The following is a 17,677-nucleotide window of genomic DNA, read 5'->3' on the forward strand; positions in this document are numbered from 1 at the left end:
CATTTTTCACGGTGCATTTGGTCAGGAGTTATTAACTGCAAACAGATTTAAGTGCTGGGGACTCTCTAGATCTAAACCAATGCTTGTCATTCAAATGCCTCAATGTGAATCAAGTACAAATGTGAATGTTCACAGCCAGTGCAGTTCATTTAGTAACAAGCATGCATTTACCATTACACAAAACACAGCCTTCTGCCCCCTGACAGTCCTTGCTTGTCCTGCTGTTTTGAGGGAGAATGTTTATCCTTGATGGTGAACTTTAAAAGTATATTTTCTTTTTAAATATCAGCCTATTCCTTTTCCATGTGTGTTTCAAAAATGTCTCTGACACTTTGGCTCCATACCCAGGTATTCCAGCTGTTATTCTAAGATGGTGGAAATTAAAGTTCTGTTGACTTCACTGGAGCTTTGCCAGCTTTCCTCAGAGGAAGATTTGATTTCAGAATATGTTGTGGAGCCTAAACCTGACACGCACATGGCAGACGCTGTGGGTGCTGGGTAGTAGTTGCACAGATGCAAGTAGCTGGAGTCATTGGGGAAGGGGAATTCCACTGTGTAGCAACAGCTGTGCTTCTCACCTTTGATCTCATAGAGAAATTAAATGTTCAAAATGTCTTTTGCAAAGGTGGAGCTGTCTCAAACTGTCCCTAACCCAGAATGACGTGCTAAAGGGTTAGGAGCATGGTCATGACTCCAGGTAGACTTATACAGCCTTGATCACTCTGAACCCAGGAGAGCAGAGGTTTGAACTTTGGCCTCCTGAATTGCCTATTGGTGCCATAATCTCAGATCACCACAACCTGAAAGCTTCTCCTTCTCGCAGCACAGACCTGGGAAAAAAAAATGCCTTGGCTTAGTCTTGGTAAAATTGAAGAGTTTATTTTTTCACACTTGAAGAGTGAGATAGTACCCTAAATCTTCCCTGCTTTTCCCAATTGTATCATCTCTCCTATTAACAGTTACTGTGTAACACCTGTAATACTACTAAAAAAATTAAATATCCAATCTTACCACCACTTGTTCCAGCATGCACCAAGCAGCAGAGCTAATGCATGTTTGGTGTGCACAAGAACACCGGAACCTGAGCATATAAGTAATGAATCCATTTGTAAAGGTATCTACTGGGTTCCACAATAAGTAGTTCTCAATCTCGACTTTATTTAGTTGCGTCTGTACTTAATCCTATTGTAGACACTGAAGTTAATGATAAATCTCCCATGGATTTCAGTGTATGCAGGTGAGGGCCCTCATATATTAAAGGCTTATCATTGCAAATTTGCTGAAAGCACCAAACCCTCACAACTCTCATGTGTCTCAGCTTCAGTCCTGCAGAGACATCATCATGCCATGCTTGTGATAGCAGAGTCATTCCCATGGCAACAAATGGAGTCAGAAATACAAGATTCTGACCTTACTGTGTGATAAAACAAAGAAGCTGGGCAGCAAAGACAGAAGTTCATCAAACACAAATGCCTACAGACCCAGCATGCAGGTGGGAGAGAAGGAGTAAAGACAAAATATTTCTCCTTCTCTGAAGTTCTGCCCCCAGGTAGATATCTCTGTACCAATTTTTCTAATGCTGGAATCTGCTATGCTTAGCCTGAAGATGTTACCCTGCATAAAGCTCCCAGGAGAGCAAGCATTAGGTTAATAATGTGAAATGGCTTTCATTCTTTCTTTCTTGAGGACAGGCTTTGTAAAGCAATGCTGTTTTGCAGCTCCTTCCAGTAGTTCTAAAAAAAAAAAAAGGCACTTAATATTTCAGTCTCATCCAACTTTTTAGACTTGCATTAAGAGTCTTTGTTTTAGAGACCAGGCAGTCAGTGAATCTGAATCAAATGCTGCTAAAGAGTTGAAGTAGGAAAAACAGGAGTGACTAACTGGCCATGTGGTTGACTTAGGAAGCCACTGGCAAGCTAGAGTGACAATAAGACACCTGCTCCCAGGCTGTGGCAGGAACACAGATGAGATACACCTGGAAAAGCCAACTTTCCCACTAGTGTACAGGCAGAAGAAGATAAATGGCAAGACAGGTGTTGCAGCCAGTGTGGCAATGAAATAATAGCTTCAAATTGAAGCAGCTTTCAAAACTAATGCTAAAGGACTGACAGCTGTAAAGCTAAAGTTCTGGGTGCTGCTGTGAAGACTGACAGTCCTTCTCAAAACCATGGCAGTGAGAGCTGGACTTCTGATTCCCAGGTTTAAGTTTGTGACTTCTAGCCATAATGAACTACTGAACAGTCCATCTCAAGATCCTACCCTTTAACAACATCAGCATGAAGTCTTACTGCATCTTAGTATAATAAAGAGCATAGTTTGAGTTGTCCCAAGGCAGAAGTATCTTTAATCTGATCTTCCATCACCAGAACTACACCTGCTAATACATACAAAGAAGCTTGTCCATGGCATCTGGAGTCTGGAAAAAGCTTTTTTCCTTAGAGAGGGAGTGCTACAGTTGTCGTATTGCCATGTAATATGGATGCAGTAAGAATGTGAAATGGTCTATGAAAAGAGAAGAAACACAGTGTAAACACATTGGTTTATACTGATTACAGCCAGGAGTCAATGCTTGGTAAACCAAGCCCAGAAAGCAATGACCAAGGGTTGTGGCTCCTACCCTTACCCATAATGGTTTTAGCATTGACTGTGAATGTGGAAGCCCTGCAGATTTTGTTCAGCCCTTAGACTGATGAATTTCAGGAGTCATGAAGGACTTTCAGGTCTGGGCTCCAGGACTAGAGAAGGGAATGTTAGTACAGCTGCTTAAGCCTGGTACTTTGGCCTGTGCCTAATAAAAGGTCTGTAGGAGCAAGTGAGTCCTGCAATGCAGCCAGGTTGGTTGCCCAAGGGCACTTAAAGTCAGAGTGTCACTTACAAACTTCTATTTAACTTGTTGCCCAATAACTCCTGACAGTTCCAGTGTCCAATGATCTGAGCTTTCACTGGCCACAGCAAGCAAGTCAGAACTCAGTTACTGCAGGCCAGAAATTATAGAGCAAGCATCTATTGCTCTGTTGCCTCTACATCTGCCTAACACAGAAATTAAATCTCATCAATCTTTCAATATAAGGGAAGCAAACCAAGTGCAGCAGAAGGAATTCACAGCACGACTATCTTATGATCTATAACTGCAGCTGTATATTTGCCCTCACAATTAAATCTGTAAACATTTACATAGAGATGCTAGAGACTGGGAAATTCAGAAAGCAGTAGAAGACATCCTTAAAAAATAGTGAATTGTGTAATTACTTTTCTCTACCATCATTCTACTCCTTTGCTGCTGAAGCTTCCCGCAAACTATTCATGGTAATGCTGTAGTGAGACAGAGATGCTGTCAGTTAAATCGAGCAGCCATTAGAGGTCACAATTCCTAGTTTTTCTGCAGCACTGATGTTATCTGAGGCTTGAACACGGTAAATTAACCTCTGGTGGAACATGTGGATCTCACTTTAGTGGGTGCTCCACGCTGATATTTGTAATATGGGTGGGTATCTAATGTTGTAGCCACAGTAAGTGTCCTGCGTTCCTGGTATAAATCTGTGTTTGATGGCATTGATGGATTTACTGAGCCCTCTTTTTTAGGACTCCCCTACTTGGTTTTTTTTTTCAGTTTTTCTTTTTTTGTGAATGTCATGGTAGCCCAGACTAGGCCAAAATAGACCTGAACAAGGTCTGTTAAGTCTCCAGGCCTGTCCCGGTCATGCTGGATAGCAGCACAGCCTTCTAGAGTGTCAGCTGCACCTCTCAGTTTTGCGTCATCAGCAAACTTGCTGAACATGCACTCTGTCCCTTAATCCAAGTCATTGATGAATATACTGAACAGGACTGGTCCCAGTATTAACATCCTGGGGGACACCACTTGTTACAGACCTCCAACTAGACTTTGTGCTCTGAGCTCTATCTTTAAGCCAGTTTTCAGTCTGCCTCACTGTCCATTCATCTAACTCACACTTCCTAAGCTTGCCTATGAGGATGCAGTTGGCAGCTTTGGCATGAACATTCGTAACCACCACTTAGTAACTTGAAAATGGACTGGGAGGCAATTGGTTTTTTTCTGCTAGAAAGTCAGAGTTATTTTCCTTCTAGAAGACAATGTTTTGCAGCAGTGGATTCTTGAAGAGTGAGATATTGTCCTAAAAGACATTAAAGCCCCACCTTCAGTCACCTGCAGCATACAAAGCACCAAGGCTGGAACCTAGGGCAAGGATAACATAGGTAGTTCTGCTGCTCTGCCTAGCAGCTTGATGTGCTTGAAATGCACCTCCCCAGGGCTGGTTTTCATGAGTTGCATTTTGGGTTTGTGTTTTTCAGAAGCGCCCTGGAAGAGTGTGCTCATTCCTGCGTCGAGTGTGCTGGGTAGCACTACCACTGCAGCTACTCCTTCTGCTCTTGCTGCTTCTGGCCTCCATCCTACCCCTGGCAGATGATACCCACAGCTGCACACTGGCCAACAACTTTGCTCGCTCCTTCAACCTGATGCTGAGATACGAGCGCCCACCTCCAACCTAACTCCCTGGTGTGGCACGAAGCAACAGAAATACTTTGGTTTTTACAACTGCAAGGATTGTAGATTTTAGGACTTCTAACAAAGCCATCAACTGGGTAGGTCATATAAATACAACATAAGGTTAGTCCACTTTAACCAGATATTTGAGCAAAATAAATATTTTGACAATGTTTTATTATTTATAATGTGTATATAGAGATTGTGTATGTATGTACATAGATATATAAACACATATATGTGCTCAGACTGGCACCCACCATCCACTCCTCCACTGCTTAAGGATAATACTCCAATGTTTGTATGTCTATCAGCTCTCAGCAAGGGACACTGAATAATCATGTTGTTGTAGTTTTATTTGCATGGTTTTTAAAATCAGATTCTAGTTGTTTACAACCAAAGTTAGGGCAAGTATGAGAGTTGCAGAGTGCAACCTGGAAAGCAGGTAAGTAAAATCATTTTTGATTGCAGTGGTTGACATTCAGTCCAAGGAAAATGGAGACTATTCTGTTTGAAATCTTGAGCTGTTCTTTTTGTTACCTGGATGCAAGGCCTGTGGAAGGTTAATGGAGACATTTCTACTGACTTCGGTGGAAATTTTTTACTGGATCTGTTTTCCAGTTGATGTGTTCTCCAGCCCATTTGAATCAGGACAAGTAGAATACAGTAGGAAAAAAATGGGAAGAGAGAATATATATATTTTTAAACATGTCTGTAGCAGGAGAACTTGTAAAATCAAGTCATAATTTTATGAACAAATTTGTGAGCACTGAACAAAATGTCACATCCATGGTGTTGTATTTAAAAAGCAGTGGAGGTCTTTTGTTTGTGGGAGTTTATGTTGCTGGGTTTTGTTGTCTAGCTTTTTTTTTTTTCCTTTTACTTTATAAAGACACATTTGGTAATATATTATAAAGCTTGGACAGTGAGATGCAGCCTGGCTCAGTGTTAGTGAAGCAAAAGTCAGAAGTACTTTAATAATACCACTTTGGAAAAAAGATTCCTTCCTAGGATGCTTTTATATCAATGGTTTTTTAAACTGATATAAACTGATTGTATTAAAGACAGTCAGGCCTGTATTTCAGTGTAGTCTAAACTCTAAGAGGATGGCAAATTGTCATTTATTTAGCTAATCTGATGACTAATTTATGACATTTTCAAATGTGTGTTTTAACATTGCCTTTTAACATGAAAACGACTTTCACTCTACTGTGGTGAAACCATTCCTAGTGGTGTTTTATCTAAATGACTCATGAGAGAAAAGATAGTTTCTAAAATGATGTGCCATTTCTAGGAGCTGTCTTTTACTGTCTTACCTTTTTAGCTGCAGTAGTAATTGGGCAACAAGAATTTAACTGAATAAATAGTTGGCTTTTTCCATCTTGGTTATGTTGTGGGAAGAAATTGTCTTCTGGTGTGTTCCAAAATAATAGCAAATCTGGTGTGCTGGTATAAATGATTTAGTAGCTGGGGGACTGAAGGAGTGAATCAAACATTAACAAAAACGTGTAAGTTTTGCTAAAAAGGGAAAACTGGGTAGAACAGGGAGGCACAGCTGCAAGGAGCCTATTACAGACACAGAATGAGGGAGGGCAGGGAGAGCTGAAAGAAGACTAGCTGAAGATAGAGAAGCGAGGTGTCCACTTTATTTGTACAACCTGAAAAAAGGAGTCATAGTGAACAAAGAGGACAAGAGTACAGGCTCTGTAGAGGAATCATAGAATGGCTTGGGCTGGAAGGGACCTTAAAGATCATCTAGTTCCAAATCCCCTGCCATGGGCAGGGACACATTCCACTAGACCAGGTTGCTTGAGGCTTCATCTAGCCTAGCCTTGAACACCTCTAGGGAGGAGGCATCCACCACCTCCCTGGGCAACCTGTTCCAGTGTCTCACCACCCTTACTGTAAAGAATTTCTTTTTATTATCTAATCTAAATCTGCCCTCCTCAAGCTTGAATGCATTCATTCTCATCCTATCACAACAAGCCCTTATTAAATGTCCCATTTCTAGCTTTCTTTTAGGCCTTGTTCAGGTACGTCTCCCCAGAACGTTCTTTTCTCCAATCTGAACAACCCCAACTCTCCTAGCCTGTCCCCATAGAGGAGATGCTCCAGCCCTCTGATCATCTTCATGGCCCTTCTCTGGACCCACTCCATCAGTTTGATGTCCTTCTTATGCTGGGGGCCCCAGAACTGGATGCAGTACTCCCAATAGGGTCTCATGGGAGCAGAATAGAGAGGGAGAATTACCTCACTCATCCTGCTGGTTACAATTCTTTTGGTGCATCCCAGGACAGAGTTGACCTTCTGGGCTGCAAGTGTACATTGCCAACTCATGTTGAATTTTTCAGCTGACACCCCCAAGTCCTTCTCAGGATTTCTCTTGAGCTATCCCTTGTCCAGTCAATATTTATGCTTAAGATTGCCCTGACCTAAATATAGGACCTTGCACTTGGCATTGTTGAACTTTATGAGGTTGTCTTGGGCTCACTACTCAAGTCTGTCCAAGTCCCTCTGAATGGCATCCCTTCCCTCCAGTATGTCAACCAGACCACACAGCTGGGTGTCATCCACAAACTTGCTGAGGGTGCACCCAATCCCACTGTCTGTATCACTGACAAAGATGTTAAACAGTGGTCCCAGTACTGACCCTTGAGGGCCACTGGTCTCCACTTGGACATTGAGTCATTGAATGCAACTCTCTGAATGCAGCTATCCAGCCAATTCCTTATCCAGCGAGTGGTCCACCCCTCAGAGCCATACTTTTCAAACTTGGTGACCAGGATGTCATGCAGGACAGTGTCAAACACTTTACACAAGTCCAGGCAGATGACATCAGTTGCTCTTCCCTTATGCACTGATGCTGCAGCATAGAAAGCTACCAAGTTTGTCAGGCGTGATTTGCCCTTGATGAAGCCAGTCAGCTCTTCTTCATTGTCCATATGCCTTAGCAAACCCTTCAGGAGTATCTGCTCCATGATCTCACGATCCTGCTAGGCACAGAGGTGAGACTAGCTGGCAGCACAGAGCTCACCTGCAGGAGATCACAGAATCATAGAATCTCAGGGACTGGAAGGGACCTCAAAAGATCATCTGGTCCAGCTCCCCTGCCAGAGCAGGATCACTTAGAGCAGATTATGCTGGAATGCAGCCAGATGGTTCTTGAATATCTCCAAACAGGGAGACTCCACAACCTCCCTGGGCAGCTGGTTCCAGTGCTGTCACCCTCACAGTGAAAAAAATCTTCCTCAGGTTCACATGGAACCTCCTACGCCTCAACTTCCACCCACTGCCTCTGTGCCTAAGTGGAGGAGTTCGTCTGCTTGATAGTAGAACTCCAAGAGCAGGTGAGCAGGCTGAGAAGCATCAGGGAGTGTGAGTCAGAGACAGGCCGGTGGAGTCTCACCCTGCTTTCCCCAAAGCAGATTCAGCCATCGGTTAGAGCTCACAATGAGGGGGAATGGGAACAGTGAAGCAAGCAACTCCCACCACGACCTCCCAGACTTTCCTGCTTCCCCTACATAACAGGTACAGTGCTCTGGACTCTCAGGGACAGTCAAACAATGACAAAGATGGAAATGCCCCAAGGGAGCTGATAAAGGTAAGGCAGCCACTCAAAAAACAGGTACGAGGCTCTGATTGGGAAAGACAAGCCAAATGAAGACATGGATGATGAACCTACGCCACAGGCATGTCCACATTCACACTCTTTCTGATCTGGATGACTTTTATGGGTTCACAAATGTATTTGACACCACAGGAGTATGCAACTAGGGGAAAAATTTCTACACAGAGGACCATAACAGAAGAACTGCATCACTACCTTGTTTTTTTCAGTGTTGTGGCAAGTTTAAAGTAAACACCAAATTAGAAACACATTTTTTCTGCTGGGTTTGCATTCAATTTATTCTATAAGTCCCCTGTCTATAATCTTGGAATTTTTTCCTTTACATCTCAGCAAATCTGTTCTCATTAGAATCATAGAATCAACCAGGTTGGAAGAGACCTCCAAGATCATCCAGTCCAACCTATCCCCCAGCCCTATCCAGTCAACTAGACCATGGCACTAAGTGCCTCATCTAGTCTTTTATTTAAGTAATCTCAATATCTCACCTAACTGATTAATCTTTCTACTTCTTTGTGATGGAAACTATTCAAAACACAGGGCCTTACCTGTCCAACACAGGTGTGACATTTTTCTAAGAAAGAAGAAGAAAAAATATTTAAAAATCACAGAAGTCAGCTTGAAATGTACATACAAAATCTACTTTTTTTTTTATTCTCTTGGGGTTTTTTTCTGAGAGGTTTGTGATACTGATTCCTGGAAGTGTGTGTAAGTATTAATCAAGTGAGTTATTGGAATAGTGAAAACAAACTGCCTAGTTCAATTTCCAGGAAACTGAACAAAGCTCAGTTTCCTCAAATGCAAACTAAATTATACTGCTTCAAAGTCACCCTTAAAATATGAGCATTGTTCTTTATGCCTGAATCTTTGCTCACACATGATTTGTGGGCTACACCCTCACTTTTGTGCCTATAAAATTCCCAGCTCATGCTATCTGACATCTATATGTATCTGAAATGTGTTACAGATGGCTTCAGACATCCCTTGCCAAAAACCTAGGATGCACAAAACAGATAAGCATCCACAACTGAGGGCTTGCATTCCTTTAATCCAGATCCAACGACTGTCAGTTGGTGCTAAAACCCTCTAAAATAGATTGAATATGTTTGAGCTTGTAAGTTGTTTGTGCATCTGGTTCAGGCCACATAGCCTTACTGCATGGTGATACCCAGGCTGTTCACAGAGCAGAGTTCTGTATTGATCACGTTAATGACTCATCAGTGTTGAAGGCAAAATCCTCCACTCCAGTGCCCATGCATTAAAGTACAAATTCTGCACAGCCCCAAAGGCATGGTTCAAACCCAGCATTTGGAGTGAAAGTAAGCCCAATGTATAAATTATAATTGCTTTTCTAGCCAGATGCTTTCAGTGGAATTTTCCTTGCCTCCAATACAGTGAGGTAGAAAATTGCTGTTATACAACATGCCTATTAATATCCCTTTCTCTGCTTCCAGATAGTTATTTAGATTGTGTAAAATATAATTTATAGATGGCCTCTCGAGAAATCTGTTTGTAAGACATGTTCAGTTCTGTGTAGACACATTAAAAGCATTCTATTTCCCTGTTAGCACAAAATCTCCAAAGCAGGTACTAGCTTACCTGCTCTGATCAAGATACTGACTAAACTCAAACATTTCAGGCTCAAAAGAAAGCTGCTAGCCCAACTAGTGAAAACACCTGATTGCTGAATAATTTAGAGACTTTTTAGAAAGGCTTTCCACTTCTCCTTCATTTATTTTTGTTGAGGTAGTTGAAGACCTCAGAGAGAAGAAATGTCTCCAGAAAATGGCCATCACTAGCTAGGCAGGTGGTAATCCCACCGTGCCAGAAGTAGTAGTTTGTTCTTTTCCCCTGCTCTAGGCCCACCAAGGTTTCCCCCATCCTATCTATTTTCCAGTGTACTTTGATGTGCATGAATACACATCTCATTAGCACTAACAAGATCTGAAGAGTTCATCTACAGGAGTTCTTCTCAACCCTGTGGACAGGAGCATACACTGTCTTTGTTTCTCAAGAAAAAACACAACTGCTGGATGGTTGACTCCCAAAGCAAACAAAACCTTTTGGGATAACTGAAGATTTCAGACTGAAATGAAACTGGAGAAATAGTTTTGTGTTTCAAGAAATGCTGATAGAAATACTCTAATAAACATACCTTTGCCAGACACCATAGGTGTCTTTCAGACCATAGGCTTAAGAACTGCTTCTGGAGACTTTTTTGTCTGTTGGTCAGTTGCTAGTCATCCACTGCAAACACAGTTGCCTAATGAACTATATCAGCTTCTTCCAGAATCACCAGGGGCTGACAGAGATATTCTTAGTAGTTCTCAGGTCTTTGACCTTCTCTGAGCCATTACAAGTTTATTGCCTTAATCTATCTGTCAGTGGTTGGCACCTCTCAGAAAACAGTTGATTAAAATAGTAAAGGTAACATTGTACAGGCATCACAATTCATTCAGTGCCAGCCTTACCTTTTTTCCATGTTTAAACATAATTATCTGCTGTTTATACTAAGTTATAAACAGATTAGTCAGAGGTGTTGGGTAACTGTGTGGAGTGGTTTACGCATGAGGTGTTTTGACTTGTACATTTAAGAGCCGTGGGTTCTTTTCACACTTGCTGAATGGTAAAACCAAGATTGTTGAATGCAGTGTAACAATCTCTCTTGCACTTGATCTTTTTTTAATTACTTTTTGTCTACCCAGTTCAAAATACAGAGAGATGTGTCTGCCAGACTGATAGCAGTGGTCCTGTAAAGAAAAGGAGTGTCTATCAGGAATATACCAATGAGATGAAACTGCACAGGTGAAGTTGTAACATTCCAGTGGAGGCAGCAGGAGACATTAGGTCTTCAAAAGGCAGCCTGATATCTTGATGCAAGAGATGAACATGTAAGTTCTTTGAAGCACTTCTCCTATGAAGAGAGACTGAAAGAGTTGGGGCTGTTCAGTCTGGAGAAGAAGAGCCTCCAAAGTGACCTTCTTGGGGCCTTTCAGTATCTGAAGGGGGCCTACAAAAAAGCTGGGGAGGGACTTTTTAGGCCAATAGAGAGTGACAGGACTAGGGGGAATGGAATGAAACTGGAGATGGGTAGGTTCAGACTGGATGTGAGGGAGGAAGTTGTTCAGCGTGAGAGTGGTGAGAGGCTGGAATGGGTTGCCCAGGGAAGCAGTTGAGGCCCCATCCCTGGAGGTGTTTAAGGCCTGGCTGGATGAGGCTGTGGGCAGCCTGATCTAGGGTAGGGAGTCTCTGCCCATGTCAGGGGAGTTGGGACGAGATGATCCTTGTGGTCCTTTCCAACCCTGATTCTAAATTTGGTATAATAAGAGGAGTACAGGAGTAGTGACACAGGAACAAGGTTTTGCCATCCAGCTCTGCTAAACAAAATTTTGACAGTGGCTGTCAGCACTGTGCAATTTTGCATCCCTGACTGTTGCAGGAGGCTTCCCTGAAAGTAACTCATTCTGGATGAGATTTGAGTCTTGGGAGTGCTCATTTCTTTTCATTAAATACAGAAGAAAGAGCTAATTCAAACCCTTAAGTGACAGATTAATGATAGGTGGTAGGCACTGATGCTCCAGGTAAAGATGCAGGAAATGCTGCTGTAGATAACAACATATTCATACAGGTCTCTGTTCAGCTCTTAGGAATTAGCAATTTGTTACAGAAAGGAAGTAGGAGGCTTTCTGTTCATTTGCAAGTAAATTGTAGGTGTTGCTTTTATTTTGGGGATGAGCCTGTTCGGTGCCTTACTGAATGCTGTTTGGCTTTCTGGCTTCACAGCTGTTCACAGCAGTAACTTCCACATCTTTCCTATGAGCTGTGTGGAAAAAGTTGTTCCTGGAACCATTTTTGAATCAGAAACCTTTTGTCTGAGGGCTAAGGGTTGTTTGATTTTCCTTCTTTGGCCCCTACTTGTTGAATCCAAGGAAGCAGAAAGCCCAGCACTATCCTATCTAGACCATGCTTTTTCTTTGCTTCTTTTATCAGGGCAGAAGAGGTTTGACTTTGTGTCCTTCCTAAAGTAAACTACCCCAATCTTTTCTAGTTTTTTTCATGTTACAGTTCCTCCATGCCCTTGGTAATTCCTATGACTTCTTTCATAACTGTTTCCAATGCCAGTTCTTCCTCCATATGTAGAGCAAAAAATCCTATCCATGATTCAAGACATCGAAATTCAACACATTTTCCCCCCAGTTGCAGTTTTTCCTGCACATGCTCTGCCTGTTTGTGCAGCCCTCCACATCAAACAGCCTCCATCACTATCTGAGGGGACTCTGGTCCTTTGTCAGACATCTCTTACAAATCTCTTGGTCATGTCCTACCATCATCTGCCTTGTGTTTGCTGAGAAACTGCCTTTAATATTGGCATCTGCAGGTGGGAGCTCAAGGGTGCCGTTTAATAAGCAGTGAAGGGTTTTCCATTTACATTGTCCATAGCCTGAGCAGACTCTTTTCCTCTTCGTCTCTGTAAGCAGGTTTGCATGTGCTGCATGCAGAGTATCGATCCTCACTCAGTCAGTGAGGAGGGCTCACTTTCTGGTTTCACCTCTCTGACCCTCACATTGACGCTGCCTCTCTAAGTGCTCCATTGTACTGCTGGTTCCGGGGCTGGATGCTCCAGGGTGTGTGCCCCTGGGCTGCCAGCAGGCTTTCTACACCCTCCTAAGCCAGGACCCTTTCTTCTTGAGCCGGGGGAAAGTTAAAAAAGGGAAAAGGTTTGCTTTTAGCGAACTGATTTCACAACTCATTTGTCACACCCGGTAGCAAGCCATTTATTATAGATCCTTTTTCCATCATCAAAAAGTGTATGTTAAATGGGGGGAGGTGAATTTCGAGAGGCTGGGAACTGACGGCAGGCTGTAGTGCCACCCGCCCTCATCAGCACTTTGCTAGGAGGCCTCCAGCTAGAATTCGGGGGTAGGAGCATTTTTTTTCCTGAAGTGATTCTTGCCTTCAAAATCAAATTCTTTCTTTTGTCAAGCCCAGTAAGCACTGAACACCACAGACTTGGTTTCACTGCAGCTATGGACGAATGCCTCTGTATGGTGCTTTGCGTTGCCGTGAAATATATCTAAATGTATATAATTATATATATGTGTATATGTGTAACAGGGAGTGTAATTACTGTTCTACTTAAAGGTGACATTCCACTTCAATTTAGCTTTCAAGTGCAGCTTTTAAGAGAAACTGTGTCTTAAAGGGAAGCTGGAAGAGTAGAGAGGTATGTGTTTTAGTAATTTTTCACAAGCTTTAAGTTAGAACTTCTGTCTCTAAGGCAGAAAGCACTCAAGATGATTTTCCCATGACCTTCCCAAATCAGACTTCATAAGAGTTTAACCTGGTAGTTCCTGCTTGAGCACTGACTGTTCCTGAAGGTATCAGGATGCTGCATGTACTAACTGTGCCAGCCTCTGTTTTGTACATGTGCTTGACTGAAAGGCAAAAGACACAGTCTTATCTTGCTCCAAGACTCTGATAGTCTCAGCAGATGTCTTCCTTTTGATCAGTCTCATATTTTCTTCCTTTTTTTTCCCTTTTAATTTGTGCTGATTATCAGGTGATTTCAGCAGGGCACACTCCAGCTGCCCAGCCTCAGAGCTTCCCTTCCAGCAACATATCTTTTTCTCCTTTGTTTACTTGGGTATACTGGACCACTGTGAAGCAATTACACAAGCAATAACGTGGGTGTTGCATTTTCCTGCCATTGCCTTTTTTGGAAGATGTAGCACTCCACTGAGGTTAGTAAGTGGTAGGAGACCCCAAAGCCACATTGTTATTCACTAGCAATACAACCAATGTACAGTGCAGAAGGACCTGTCCTCACTTCTCAAAGCAACTGGCTGTCTTGGGCCCAATTTAATTCACAAGGCTGGATTATAAACAGTCTTGGATCCCTTTACCAACACTCCATCAATCTTGTTTCTATTAGGTTTTGTGCTTTTGTTTAGTTTCAAGTTAGAAAAGAATGGAAAGAAACGTGCTAAAACTCCCATATAGGGTCAGTAAACATCCCACATATTTCACACAAAAAGGAGTTTACTCTCACATTGAACAGAATTAATAAGAAATTCTTAATGGATGTGTTAAATAGTTGTTAAAAACAGCCTGGAGTGAAGCTTCTGCAGTCAAACTGTTCTCTGCTTTTAATTTAAATATCAGCAAATACTGAGGTACGTTTTGCCACCTCCCTTTAAAGTGACCTGGAAGTAAAACGTGAATCCTCCCACTTGGGAAGTTTATTGATGCAGATGTAAATTCCACTGCTGTGTCCCACCTTAGATCACTCACTTCTGGGCAGAGGGGTAACTTAAGGCTGTTAACGTGTTCTGAATGGTTTTCAATTCTTCAGAGCTCCTATCCACTTCCAAACGTTGGTAATGGGGTGCAGGGGGGATGGGATGGGAGAGGGTGAGGGGATCAGGAAGCTTCCTGTGAACCTTGTCCATTTTGCATGTTGAAATCCTGGTATGGATTCAGGTCTTCACCTCAGCTTCTTGTAAATGTTAATATCCAAGTAGAACAAAAACATTCGAGGCAATTACAGCATGAACATCTCTTCTTGTTTATGTATAGGAGCTGATAGCAGTCTGTGTTTGTACATGTGCTGTTCAGTGTAACATCTGGGTACCAAATACCTTTTAACTGTCACAAGGAAATAACTGTGTTGATGTCACTTTTTGCCTGTATGAATATAATGACTTGCCTTGCAGGGACCAGTTCCACTTCTGTCATGGTATTTATGTTTTTTAAATTCATTGTGATAAATTAGGCTCGTTTCTAACACAAACAACACTGGAGCTGTCTCTACATGTGCATGTTATCACAGCTGATATCAAATCTAAGTCAGACTCCTTGTCTTGCTTGGACCTTTCCTTAACCTTTCTGGGGTTATTCAGGGAAATGTGGACCAGTCTATTTTCTTAATTAAAAAAAAAAAAAAGAGAACTTTTTGAAAAGTTAAACTTATTTTTTAAATCCTTTGTTTTTACACTGAGGGGTTCAGAAAGACTGTAACAATCTTATTTTTCTAAACTGCCAAGTGCTTGTGTTGAGAAATTATATATATATATTTTATTCTACAGATTTCCATGTAGTTTTGAAACTCTTTGTTTTTATTTATAGCCTTCTGTTTGCTAGAATTATATCAAAGAGCTGTATGCTTCTGTATACTGACTGTATGAAAGAGTGTAAAAATGCAGCTGCATAAGAAGGCTGGTGTTATTTTTTATTGGAATTGTTAGAGTGATCTCATCCTTACTGTTATGCCATGCAAGATGTATGTAAAGAAATCAGGTCGTTGTTTTGAAAGGCTGGACAGTGTTACATGACACTTCCTAAAATCTCGCCACTGAAAGTCAGGAGATTTTACCCTAGAAATGGTGCCATTTTGGAGCCTTTTTCTATCATTTATTCACACTGTTCAGGACCACATTGCATGGGAAATGCTGAAAACGAGAGCCTATGGTGTGTGAATAGCAGTGATAGAATAAAGCAATTTCTAATGAAGAATGAGGCCTTTTAACCAGTTAGAAGGCTGTATTTGAGAGCAACTTTTTGCATTTTCTGCACTGTGGACTGCTGTGCCTTCTGGATTTATCCAGAAAGCTGTAGTGGAATATTGCAGAAAATAGCCTGATTTCATTCTTCAGAACAGCACTTAGAGTAACTCACAATCTTGGCTTCTCTACATCTGCAAAGCAGAGGACCTTGCCGTGTACCTTGGCTGTGGTGTAACATAGAAGGATTGTGCTCTTTGCCTGGAAAATGCTCTGTACTGCTCAGCCTTGTCAGAAGCGTAGTATTTTCTCCAGTTATAAAAAACCTCATTCTGCAAGATTCATTGGGGAGTTAAAGGTCAGCTTGGATCCTCTGTGATCAGGCCACATTATTCCAAAAGTTTATCCCTTGATGACAAATAAAATATTGATGTGGCTTAGCTGTTTGCCAGTAGAATAAAGAGACTGGAAATTCCCGAGCCCAAGCTCTAGCCCTGTGACTGTTCTGTGATGCTCTCCTGCTACCAATGAACAATGTTGGATGACATGATAAAGTCAGAGCCTTTTATTGCATGTGTCTCTTTTTTGTAACGAAAATATATTTGATGTTGCAGTTATAATGCAGTAAATAAACACATATTTTTTTTCTTTTTAAGGAATTCTATGTTATTCTGTGGTGTGGTTTCACACTTTTGCTGTGCTCATTTCTCACCATCAGACTATTTGGGCTGACCTAGAAACACCCAGAACACGTGAAGCAAGGATAAAATTTGCTGCTGCCTGCCTCTCTGCTCATGTGGCACTGGAAGGAGGTTGTGCTGAATGTACCTACTTGACTCTGGCCCCAGAAGATTTCATAGAAAATGTCAGTTTTCTATGACTGCACAATTATTTGAATAGAATTCTACAGGACACAAAGGAAACGTGAATTTGCTAAATCATATTGTGGTCCAGTAGGATTTCTTACACTGTTGGCTTCTACCACTCCGTGTGGGATTTCCCTCAACCCCAAACCTGCTTCAGATTTTGTGCTAATGCAAATCACACGTGGTGAGCAAGCAGTGTATTAGTTTAACCACTGCTGAGTTCTCCAAAGAGTAATTACAGCAGCATGTATGTGCAGATGCACAACTCTCATTAGCATCCAAGCATCTCATTAGCTACCTGCAGTTGCTGATTGTTTTTTCCTGCATCTTTATGAGAAAGACTCTGCTAGGATCTCTGACATTAAAGGGCTCCAGAGGCAGTTACTGCTTAGGAGCACTGCTACAATTTTGGTGAACCTGTGGACTAGGTTCCCTGTTGCTTTTATGAACACATTGAGCTTTATCCAGGGTATTTGACTTCCCTCAGCTATTTAGACCATGTAGTCCTGTGCTTCCCTGTGAGCTCTTGACCAGTAAGCTCTCACAAGTACAAATGCAAAACACTTCAGTTTACCATCTCTGTGTCAAGGTCAGAGCAGCAGCTCAAATGCAGAGAAGAACAGGAGAATGGAATAAAAGAAGTGTAGGACTGTACAAAGAGCGGGCTGTGATGATGGGACAGTTACATTCCCACAAGGGCTAGAATCAGTGCATGAAAGAAACTTCTGTTCTTACTTATTTTCGTCTTGCAGTTTATTTTTCATGGAGCCAGGCCTCTTTGTGCATACCATGCCTTTTCTTCTGGAACCAGCAAAGAAATCTGGGATGTGATTTTGTCACAAGCACCGTATGTCAACCAGGAAAGGCTGTTGTCCAGCACAGGGAGGAGAAAAAAGGTGGTGAAGAACAGGTAAAACAGCTCATACTTGGATTATGAATTTAATTGACCAGCTTCAGGCTACAAACTGTACAGCTGATTGGTGGGAGTTAAGAGAGTCAATGGGAATTACTATAAACACTTTTAGAGGACAGTGAAATACTCTGGGCAGCTCTAAATCTCTTCAGTCAGATAGCAGAGAAACACCTGGTCTAGATAGTAACCCTGCTGCTTGAGGATGAAGCATCTGTTTAGGTTGTAGCAGCAAAAGGTGACAAGTTCAATAAATAAAAATAATAGGGTAAG

The 17,677-nt window shown here is 41.9% G+C and overlaps 1 protein-coding gene across 3 annotated transcripts in view; it reads left to right on the plus strand.

Annotated features, from left to right (window-relative positions):
• SYNE3 (spectrin repeat containing nuclear envelope family member 3) overlaps positions 1-17,268 on the plus strand; it is a 73,684-nt gene extending 56,416 nt beyond the window's left edge. For 2 of the 3 annotated variants that reach the window (XM_064142255.1, XM_064142238.1), the window contains exon 18: positions 4,312-5,889. In XM_064142255.1, the coding sequence (XP_063998325.1) occupies positions 4,312-4,509 (198 nt within the window). In that variant the 3' untranslated portion in view covers positions 4,510-5,889. Of the gene's footprint in view, positions 1-4,311; positions 5,890-17,246 lie in introns of those variants that run through there. The other variant, XR_010302065.1, reaches the window with a different exon arrangement.
• Positions 17,269-17,677: the final 409 nt, after the last annotated feature.

The sequence above is a fragment of the Pogoniulus pusillus genome, chromosome 1 (genome assembly GCF_015220805.1).
Source record: "Pogoniulus pusillus isolate bPogPus1 chromosome 1, bPogPus1.pri, whole genome shotgun sequence".
Lineage (NCBI taxonomy): Eukaryota > Metazoa > Chordata > Aves > Piciformes > Lybiidae > Pogoniulus > Pogoniulus pusillus.